The sequence below is a fragment of the Octodon degus genome, unplaced genomic scaffold (assembly GCF_000260255.1).
Source record: "Octodon degus isolate 3935 unplaced genomic scaffold, OctDeg1.0 scaffold00035, whole genome shotgun sequence".
In the NCBI taxonomy this organism is placed as follows: Eukaryota; Metazoa; Chordata; class Mammalia; order Rodentia; family Octodontidae; genus Octodon; species Octodon degus.
In genome coordinates, this window is record NW_004524611.1 from 5310197 (window position 1) to 5321734 (window position 11538).

Consider the following 11538-nt stretch of genomic DNA (forward strand, 5'->3'; position numbering starts at 1 on the left):
AGACGGGGCCTCCTGTCACCGAGAGGCTGAACTCTGTTCCTGAGACCTGAACATCACTGGGAGACCCCAGAGTGCAGGCCCCCACCCCACTGGCCCTAGCAGATGGCTCCTGCCCACAGCAGGAAGGAAGAGGGGTTGGGAAGTTTCCTTGAGTTTGCCTCCTGAGCTGGTTCTTGCCTCTGAAGAGCTGTGTGACCCTAGCAAGTCCCACTGTCTGGGGACTCCATTTCTCCATCTATCAAATGGGAGAGTCAGCTTCACGACAGACACCCCAGCTCTGAGTCAAGGGCGCCCAGCAAGGACCGGGCGGGGCCCCGGGTGTTAGGCCAGTCTCCCAGTTGTGTGCTCAGGGCGAGGCGTGGAGGCCCCATCCTGCGATATCTTTCCGGAAGCCTGACCCCACACTCAGCACTGCAGTGCTGCGCCGTGTGCGCTGCAGCAAGCAGGCGGGGTGCAGGCACTGCTGGCAGGACAGAGGCCAGAAGCCAGACACCCGCACCCCAGGGGCAGGGACGGCAGCTGGGCAATAAAGGCCCTGCCTGCCAGACCCCGGGCCATCAAGGCCCTCCAGCCCAGATCCCAGCCCTGGCTCCCAGACAGCGCCAGAAGCAGCCCCCCGCCAGGCAGACGACAAGCCTCCCGCACTGTCTCGGGAAGCAGAGCCAGCCGGATTCAGGGCAACTCTTTCAATGGCCCATTCCACTTTTTTTTTTAACAGAATAAAAAATGGTAAAAATTAAAAAATAAAAACATTAGAAGCAATAAAGAATTTCACTAATCAAAATAACAGGAATTCAACAATGGTTGTTACAGTGCATAATATTGTCTTCACAGTAGTTGTTCAGATTACCAGATATAAGCATGCCAAATTGATCAAAAAAGTTATAAAAAAATAAAAAGGAAGAAAATCAAGCATTAACTGCCTTTCAATAGACTAGCAGACACCAACAGTGCAATTATCTAAGCTCTCCTGGGTGCATACATAAACATGTCCTTTTCCCTTCATTCTTTCTTTTCCCCTTTCCCTCGTCCCAGTTGTCTCTTCCCTTTTCACAGACTCTTCCCTTTTCACAGTATCTATCATGCCTTTCAGATTTTATTTACTCATTCAGGTTCTTACACTAAGGAGATAATAGGATATTTACACGTGCGGCTCTGGTTTCTTTCACTTATGAGTGTGGTCTCTAGCTGTGTCCATTTACCTATAGAAGCCTCCAGCTCGTCTTTCTTTATAGCTGAGTAATACTCCATTGTATAAAAATATCACATCTTTTTTAGTCCATTCCTCAGTCAATGGGCATTTGGGTTGTTTCCAAGATTTAGCTACGACACATTACACGGCTATGAACATGGGTGCACCTATATCGCTGTGATAGGATGTTTTCGGTTCTTCTGGAAAATACCCAGGAGGGGAACAGCTGGGTCGAATGGGACCTCTGACCCTAATTTTCTGAGGAATCTCCTAACTGATTCCCACAGTGGTCGCACCAGTCTGCACTCCCACCAACAGTGGAGAGGGGTTCCTTTTGCCCCCCGCTCACTTCTTTATGCACATCTCAGGCACGTGCGACAACGCACAGACATACATCCCAACAAGATGTAAGAAGAGGTCACCGAAGCGTCACCTCCCAAAGCAGGGGACCCACGGGACCCAGCGCCTTCACGAAGAGGCCCAGCCACCGGCAGACCCACAGACAGCATGCCGCTTACGTGATGGTGTCGATCATGTCAAGCCCCATCTCCACGCAGCAGTGGGCATGGTCGGTCTTGGGCTGGGTGAGGCCGGACACGCAGTAGTAGCAGTCCCCGAGGATCTTGATGCGGCGACAGTGGTTCTCCTTCAGGGGCAAAGGACACAGTCAGCTCTGCCTGCTCAGCACGTATAACACGGTGACCATCAAGCACTGGGACATGTTGCTGTCCTGGGTGCTCCTAGGGACACAGTCACCGCCAGCAGCTGGGACCAGGCTCATGTGCTGGCCCCTCACTTCTCCTCACCCACAGCCCCTTTCCTCTTGAGGTGTCTACCCGTCCCAGTCTCCCTGACTCTACAAATCCTTTCATGTCCACCCAGGTATAAGGTGGTACAAGGGCATGGCCACCTCTGCAGGGAATCTTCCCTGACCCACCAAATTCTCCCAGTGTCCCCAACCACCACCACAGAGGACCATGGGCACCACAAGAGGCCAGGCCACCAGCTGCTCCCAAAGCACGTGCTGCCATCCCCCTTCCCCCACACACTTGTAAAAGACACTTCCTGTTACTGAATGTCCGTGCCCTCTTAGATACGAAGATATGAAGGACGCAGGCTGGGTCTCCTTTCCCTGAACTGCTTGGGGCTATGCATGTGTCAGAGTGATTTGGGAACACTTGCATAGATGTCACTGGTGGAGCACCTTTAATCAGAAACCTAAAATTAGCTTTAAAATCCACCAGATTTTGAGTGTTGATGTGGTACTCAGTTTCAGAATTCAGAGCCTTTGGGATTTGGGATCTTCTGATTAGGGATTCTTACATGGTAATGGCATTTCTTGGGGCCTCTGCTCCCTCCCACTGAATTGTCACAGTGTCCCTCTTGGCCACCAGCACAGAGGGCCATAGGAGCCTTTTAGAAAGCACGAGACTGCCCCAGAGAAGCCGGGTGGGAAACAAAGATCAAGACAGAGGGAAGCACCATGCTACCAGACACGTGACCAGTTTATATTTTGAGGAGAGCGTTAAAACAGGAGTTCTGGGGCAGCCACATAGCTCAGTGGATTAAAGCGCCTGTTTAGGCAGATGCAAGCCCCCGGGGCATGCTGAGACAGCAACTGAGACTGGGCGCGGTGGTGCAGGCCTGTAATCCCAGCCCTTGGGAGGCTGTAAACAGGAGAGTCATTATGAGTCTCATCTAGTAGTGAGACCCTGTACACCCTGTCCTAAATACAAAAAAAAAAAAAAGAATAAAACAGGAGTTCTAAAGCATCCCCACAGAAGGACCCCTTTCTGTCTTACAGCCGTCGACATTTACCGGTTAGAACCTGTGTGTGTTTTAAACACACGTGAATGCATTTAAAGACAGCAGGAAACCTATCTGCATGTTAGCTTAAATAACATTTTAGGGAAATTATGAGGTCCCCGTAACATGCAGGCATGCAAGGCCTCGCTCTCCACCCTACACATCTGACAGCTGCTTTTGGAGCACACAGCTTGATACTTGGCTCCACGGCGGGATTTGACCCTTCGTGCTGGACTGTGGTCACGGATGCCACAAAGGACATGGCTTCCTAATCACACTGTTGGACGAGGAACAGCCCTGAAGGCCTCAGGGTGGCCTCACCGAGCCACACACCTCCCGGGGCCCTGCTTTGAGAACACATCCGGGGCTCTTACTTCACTCTGTTCATCTGTCCCCTGCCCCAGCTGATTTTCTCAAAGGCAGCAAGGTAGCAAGTGCCAGGCTGAGCCGGGGTGGACAAGGTGTCCGGATGGCAAGCCCCACCCCAGGACTAGGCATGGTGGAGCTCCGGGTCCTGGGCTGGCGGTTGTCCCCTGTTGCTGTCCTGGGCCACCCCAGCCCCTGTGCTGCAGGAACCAGGAACCTGAGCGAGCTCAGCCCTGCTGAGCGCCCAAGAAAGATGCTGCAAGCTGCACAGATGGCCCCAGGCTTGCCCCTTCCACCCTGCCTCCCCCACAGGTGATTCCACCACAGAAAAGGAAAGTCACTGTGGGCTGGCAAGGGTGTCACTTTTGATGACAACTCCCACAGAGCTGCCCAGAGAAGGAGGCATCTACATAGGCTGTGGCTAAAGACAAAGATGCCCACAGGACCTGCAAGATGACCCCTGCTGCTCAGTGCGACCAAGGAATGCAAAGAGCCCTCAGGGATCTGGGGCAAAGCCACCCGGAACTGAGGAGGACCATTTGCCTTCTGCTGAAAGTGTCCACTCAACTGTCCTACAACAGTAGTCCTCACCTGGAACCCAGTGTGCACACGCACACATGCATGCACACACACACACACATGCACTGTGTGCACAACTCCAGGTCCTGCAATGTCACACACATGAGTCTTCAGAAACTGCCTGAGATGCAGAGCTCAGAGCCCTGTGGGGCCTTCTAGGCCTCTGCTTCCTGCCTGTCCTCCACCACGCTGACCTCAGGGGACACAATCCAGAACAAATACTGGGGACAGTGCTTGGTTTTGTCTTTCATTTCAAAGGTTCTGGATTTTGTCAGCAAGTTTAAGAGATGAGAAAAGTTTTGATGATTTCTGATGATTCTGACTTTTGGACTCTTCTTCATCAACACAGAAAGCTGGTGCCAAGTCACTGTGGGAAGCACAGGCAGGAACAATGGTGGTGGCCTTGTGGCTCTGTGTCCCGCCAGGAAGAAGAGAGAAGAGAAGGAAGAGGGTGGGACGGGCAAGAGGGGGTCTACCCTTGGGACCTTGGCTGTCCCCTCCTTCCCAGTCATGGAAGTGTCAAGACTGCCAGGGCAATGCCAGCAGGGGAGTGGGCGTCTCATGCTTGGCTCCCAGGTATGACCTGAGGGTGGCGACAGGCCCTTCCTGGTGAAGAGCCACAGGGGCCCAGATCCAGGATAACAGATGCCCCCCACACCAGCGCAGCCGGCACCTCCAGGACCCAGTAGATCACAGGGTGCTGAGAAGGCTGGGGCCCTCACAGGGCTTAATTCCATGCAGAAATGATGGAATTAAAACCCACCAGCCTAAACACCTAAGAGGAAGCAAAGAGTAAAGAGGCAAGAAGTTGCTGCCGACTTCAGAGCAACCCGAAGATGCCAGCCCTAAGATGTAGAATCCTGAGAAACAGGAGGACCCTACACTGTGCCCCAATTCTAAAAGATGCTGTCTGGGCTTCAGCCTTCTGGGCTGTCCTGTGAGTACTGCTGTTTATAACCCCACCCCATGTTTATGCTTGTGCATAAATGGGTATGCTTTCTCCTGTGGATCTAAGATCACCTCACTTCATAGAGGAGAATCACTGGAACTTTAGAAGGAAAGAGAAAATTTGCTATTTCTCAATTCTTTTTTTCTCTATTTTCTGTATCTTCAGACGGCCTGAGAACTCGAGAGAGCTGGCTGCCTGAGGAAGCTGCCCTCCCAGGTCCAGCAAATCTGGAGAGTCAGCGAGCAGCTCCCTGAGACCTTGCCTTCCACACCCAAGCCAACCACGCCCAATGGACACTCCAGCAGCCTCCCCGTAACCTACCTCACATGCCAAGCCCATACCCCCAGGGCCAGGCACCGGGTCGCACCACAGCCTCAGACCCCTCACACGTTATTCAAGCCAGCCAAGCCTAAGCCTGAGGTAAGCTCTGCTTACCCTGCCCTGCCTTCCCCCACCCCACAAGGCATAAAGAAGACCTAAGGCCACACTTGCTCTCAATCCTTCTGCTCAAGGGCTGACCTCAGTGCTTCCTGTGTGATCTAGGGACTGTGAGTAATGAACTCATTCAGTGGCATTGGCCTCTCTCGGCCTCACTCACTCTATAACATAAAATCCCACAAGAAAAGCTGAGACGTGTGTCCACCCCATTTGTCTCCTGACTGGAATGAACCAGCCATGTTTAGAAGGGTAAATGAGGTATTAGAAACAACCAGCTGTTAGTGATTTGGTGTGGTGGCTAATGGTGTCATGGTGGAGGTGGCCGAGATGTTCTCAGACATGACAACTTTGCAGTGAAGGACTTAGGCTTGAAGTAAGGTGGCATCCAGGATCAGGGAAGAGACAGAGGGTGGCGACAAGGCCTGCCTGCCCTAATTGCCAACCCTGGAGCCAACCACTGCCCCCCATGAAAGGGTCCACCTTCTCCTCAGTCCCTTTCTCTCTGGCTGGAACTCCACCCCCCAGGAAAGAACCTACCTTCTCCACTCTGTCCTCCTACCCAGAATACTGTCCCCTATAAAAGCCACCATGCTCCTCTCTTCCCTAGCCTTGTCCACAAAAGGCGCCATCTTTCCTTGCCCCCATCCTCTCTACCTGGAGCACCATCCCCCACGAGGTGCCCCAAGTTCCTCGCCTACTTCCTGCCTACCGGGGCAGTGCCTCCCCAGAGTGCACAGTGCCGCCTCTCTAGTCAGTGCTTGTCACGTCTCATCTACACGTGGACCCTCCTCTGCTGAGCATCTTATTCAGCCAGTTCCTGCTTTTGTAAAACTACAAGACTCAGAACTGCTGCTGCTGAGCAGCCAGCTCCCTGGCATCCAGCCACCTCTCCACCCCAGTGAACTCTGCGCTTGACCAGCAGCACCCCACCTTTGTACCTGGGACCCCACCAACAGAGAAGGCAGCTGGCCCACAAGCTCCCTCTAGGCCTTCACAAAAGCCTGGTGCTGAGCAGCTCACAGAATGGGGGTGTGGAGCAGGAGGGGACATAGAGGCCCTTCTAGCGTCCCCCTCCTACTTCATAGGCAGAGAGACAGGCATGAACAGGAAGGATACTGGAGCTACAACCCTGAGGCATACCAGTGAGTCCTGTCCTTTGAGTCAGGCTAACGCCAGGTTCCCTGAAGGCCCAGACCCAGTGAACGGAAGTGGACCCACTCCAAGGTGCTGCAGCCTTGCAAGGCCAGCACAGGCTCCCAGCCCAGCTTGCGTGGGTCCCTTTTGGGAATATCCACAGTAACGACAAAGCAAGTACAGAGGAAGCACCTCGTGAACACAGGGCACATTCACGTTCTGAGCCAGCAGTGCAAGGCGGAACGAAGTGGTGGGCCTGCGTCCTAGTGCCCGGCATATTCACCCTGTGGTCTGTGAACAGGGTGGAGGACTGGAGGGATGGACAGGAGCTGCTGCATCAGCCAGAAGGAGGCGGCCTCAGCTCAGCGTGAGTGCTCCACATTCCCTTGCATGTCAACGGTCTACACTTAAACTCTCATTAAGTTCTTGCTCATCTGCTTCTCTGTGATCAGGCCCTCGCAGAGCAGAAAGAGTCCTGGTGTGCCCATGTCTGAGGACAGCATGGATTCAGGAGGCATCAGCAGGCCCAGCATGCCCGCAGCATTAGTCACACAGAGGGTGGCCTCAAGCCCAGGCCAGGTGATGGGGCGAAGCAGCTAACAGCCGTCCTCAGCCTGGGTGCATGCTGAGCTTGGCTTACCTTGGTGGACGGTGCCCCATGAGCTCACTACACTTCTCTTCACCTCCTGGGACCAGCCCCATCGGCTTCTGACCCAGGACAGGGGCCCTGTCCCCCCGCAGGAGATGGCAGGAGAAGCCTGCGTATCAGGACAGACACTTCTCCATCATCTCTTGGGGTTCACTTCAAAAATATACACAAATGCGAGACCCAGTATAAATCTAACAAGCATCCATGAGTGGCGAAAGGTCACAGATATGGTCCCTACTGGTGACAAGGATGGTGGCTAAGGTGGGTGTAGACCACCAGCTAGATGGAGACCACAGCAAATGCTTTCTGCATTCATCTGACTTCCTGCGGGACCTTCACATGCGTCCCCATACTGGGACTCAGCTCCAAGAGGAGCCATGTGTTCCCATGAAAAGACTTCACGTGGCGCTAGAGTTCCTCTGCACTGGACAGGAAAAGCGAGGACTCAGTCCCCAGGGACAGACTCAGGGACTCCAGTCAAGGCCATCGGAACTTCAGCCATCACCTCAGGCAGAAAGTGTCCCCCTATCAGCCAAGAACCACCCCACCTGTCCCCCTTAGGAAGAAGGTGAAGCCCTTCCCAAATGGGGTTCACAGCACCCAGCCCAGGGTATCCATGGGGTGCCCTAGGAGAAAGGGCTTCTCTCCAAACCGCTAGGAAGGTCCACAGCAACTTCACCAGGGCCTCAGGGTGGCAGTGGGCAGGGCAGTTCACGCTATATGTGCATGGGCAGCAGAAGAAAGTGACACCAGGATACGGATGTGTCCTCCCCGGGGTGCTCTGTGGGCTTCTGCAGTGGGGTCACCTAACCCCAGCTCTGGCACAATGCAGGCCAAGGCCAAGGGCTTGGCATGGCCTCGCTCCAGCACATGATAGGGCTGCCTTACCGTGGCTAACTCGTCAAACTTGCCGAAGAGCTCGTTGAGCAGTTTCACCAGCTCCTGTGCCGTGCACTGCGAAGCCAAGCCCGTGAAGCCCACGATGTCTGCAAACAGGATGCTGGAAGGGACATAAAGGCAGACAACCTGAGGAATGATGACCCAGACTTGCAGGCGGGCCCATCCGCCAGCCCTGCCTAAAGGCAGCATCCCACTCTGCAACACAGGCTGGAGACAAAGGCTGCCTTTTCCTGCTTCACAGGGGAAAGACAGAGGGTCAGGGCACCCACAGGTCAGGGACACTCCTCCTGGTCACCCAAGCCTTGCATGACCCCTAGGACATCCAGAGCCTTGGTCCCCCATGGGCAGCCTTCACGCTGCACAGGGAAATACTGTCTGCTGTCACTAGCCCTGCCCTCTTCCCAGAGAGGCCAGAGGAGCTGGCGGTGGCCAGAAGCACCATGCAGGAGCAGTGAGCCTGTCCACCCACATCCAGGGCTGAGGATGGATGCTCGGCAGATGCCCTGCCGCAGAGCTGCACTCCCAGCCCAAGACAGATCTTAAACTACTCTAAAATGTGGTCTTGATCATTTATTCACCTTTGTTCCAGGTATTCTTGGCTCTTTAACCCTGAAACTTCCTGAGTCTAGACCCCCAGCACTCCTCTAGGGAAATCGTAGACATCAAGTAACAGGAAGCCAGCACGTGAGGACAACAGAGGGCGCCATCCACGAAGAGCCAACCCAGGAGGGACACGAAGGAGCCAGGCTTGGAGCCGGACCCTGGGGGACTACGTGGTGTTATGAGCTACAGCCAGGACACTCAGGTGACCCTTCCTCTGTAAAATGAGGGTCCCTGTTGGACCTAGTGACAGCTTAGCCACTGTTTCGATTTATGCACAAGGTTTATCATTCAGCCATCTCTCGACTTGCTCATCTGCCGAGTGTTTCCCAGGGACAGACGTGCTGGAGTGCATCTGGACCCTTGGGACCTTGCAACGAGGAAAAGATTCATATCACTGCCCTTGGAAGGTGTCTGCTCGATTCAAAGCAGGGGATGTTGAGTGTAAGTCAAAGGTGGCACATGTAACAGTCTGCCATTGAGGCAGGGGAGATGGGTGTACAGTTGTGTGTCCCGTTGCATAAAAGCATGAGGTGACTTCTGTAAGACAGAAGGTGACAGGCACATGGAAACCAGGATGATGGGGTCCCAGGAAGGCAGCAGGTACACTGACAGCAGGAGGACAGGGGCCCAAGGAAGGGAGCAGCATGTGAGAGTTTGGCAGAGTCCAGAATTCTTTTCTTCTTCTCTCAGCCTTTGAGTACACTGCTCACGTCTGGCCTCCTGGGTTTCTGATACAAAATCAGCCCTGAGTGATGCTGAAGCTGCTCGTGGATGCAGAGCTGCTGCTCTCTGGCTGTAGGAAGATGGTCTCCACATCTTTGGGACTGTGTGGTGCAGATGTGTCTTGCTGGGGGCTTCTTGGAGCTCATGCACCTTGGAGAACAGTGACCCTCTTGCGTGCATAAGTTAACGTTTGGGGGAATTTGGGGCCATCGTTTCCCCTGATATTCCTCTGTCTCTTTCTCTCCCTCTCCTCTGGGACTTGATATGCCCATGAGCTTTGGGATTCTCTTCGTTTCTTTCATCCTTTTCTTCATTCCATTCTTCAGACTAAAAAACTTCCCTGGACTGACCTTCAAGGTCAGTGATGCTTTTTTCTGCCACCAGCTCACCTGCAGAGCCCTCTAGCCCACTTCTCAGCTCATCTATTGTAGTTTCCAGATTGGGAGTTTCTATTTCATTAATTGGGTCTTTAAATCATTCATGCAATCTCCTGCTATTTTCTGTTTAATGAGAAGTTATCCTCATGGTTTCCAGTCTACTCTCTCTCCTTGTCACAGGTCCAAAATGCCCAACACCCCCAACTCAAAGGAGGGGAGGTTCATTTGGGGTCATGGTTTCAGAAGTTCCAGTGCATGCTTGGCTTAAATACTTAAAAGGCAAGGCAGAAGGGCCTGAGTGGAGGACAGCTACTCACATCATGGTGGACCAGGAAGCAGAAAGCAAAGGGAGGAGTCGGGAAGGGAGATGAACCCTCCCAGGCCACGCCTCCAGGGACCCATCTCTTCCAACCCAGTCCACTTCCTATCAGCCCACTCAGCTGCAGCATCCTCATGATCCATGAGTGCATGAGGCTATGGGGGAACATTCTAGAACCAACCCACAACACTTTCAGGATGTAGGCACAGTTTGTCCTTTAAACACATTAAAATAGCACACTTAAAGGTTTTGTCCAAGAAGCCCAATGTCTAAACCTCCTCAGGAACAGGCGGTTTCTATTCACCGCTCTCTGTGTCCTCAGTGTTAGTCATATATTTTTACTTTTCATCTCTAATACATTTCTATTGAGAACTCAATAAGACAATGCAGCGACTCCAGAAAGCAAATACGCATACACTCCAGGGATCATGTTGCTGCTGTTTAATTTTGATCTTGTCTGCTTCGTGACTTTTCTGAACTAATTCAGCCTAACCTTGGTCCTCTGAAATTCCCAGGATTATTCCCAGAGGCTTCCAAAAGCACAGTGAACACCAGTTTTTCCTTACGTTATTCAGTGACTCTGCTACCTATCCTGCTGCCAACACCCGAGGCAGCCACGATGTTAAGCACTGGCATGAATGGTCCCACAAACACTCTGGGCAAAGGCTGCCACCCCGGGCTCCAAGTTGGGCCCACAAAAGGCAAGGGGATGAGTATAATTTCCAGGGAAGTTCCAGAGAGGCCAGACAATGATAACTCACTGCGAATGAAGCGTTGAGAACAGCCCCAGCCTCCCTCGGCCCACCCCCAGTGTTGGCCAGTTTGCCAACGTTCAGTACAGTGATCACCGGTTAACAAGGCTACCAGAGCTGAGGCGACAGGAGGGTGGCGATGGGGCAAGATGAAAAGCTTAATGTTCCTGGGTGGTGCAAGACTTTAATTCATTTTCAGAGTGCTGACAACTTCTCCCTGCACTGTTGTGTCCTCAGAGGTGAGAGATTTCAGCCTTCGTCCACCACCTGGATGACATCTGCCACTGAGGACTGTGAGTGGCATACGGGGCTCGGATATCAGCCCATCATGGAAGAGTCTGATGAGAATGATTTTTAAAAGCAAGAGATTTCATATCTGGGATACAGAAAGACATCGCAACAGCTGCTGGGGGGGTGGCCAAGGGACTGGGGGACAACCACGTGAGCCACAGGGCAGAGTTTCCTTGGTGTCTCAGCCCCCTGGACCCACTTGCAAAGCAGCTTCTGGGGACCAGGAAACCAGCCAGGGAAGTGGGTGGATATCTTTAAGGGGAAAAAAGTAGTAATTCCCCACGTCTGCATTGTGTGCACGTGTGGGCGCGTGTGTACACACCTAGGTAAGAGGCAAGCTGAGGAAAAGGCACTGACCTGTCCATATACAGCTTAGCTGCAACCCCAGGAGGCATTTTTAAACAATCCCTTTCTGGTAAGAACCTAACATGAGACTAAATCTCTTAATTTATTCTATTTT

The 11538-nt window shown here is 53.0% G+C and overlaps 1 protein-coding gene across 1 annotated transcript in view; it reads right to left on the minus strand.

Moving 5' to 3' along the window:
* Adcy1 (adenylate cyclase 1) overlaps window positions 1-11538 on the minus strand; it is an 88460-nt gene that overhangs the window by 39964 nt on the left and 36958 nt on the right. Inside the window, exons 4-5 of the mRNA XM_004630537.3 lie at window positions 8002-8113; window positions 1711-1838 (exon numbers count right to left, since the gene is read on the minus strand). Coding sequence (XP_004630594.2) covers window positions 1711-1838; window positions 8002-8113 — 240 coding nt within the window. The remainder of the gene's footprint in view (window positions 1-1710; window positions 1839-8001; window positions 8114-11538) is intronic.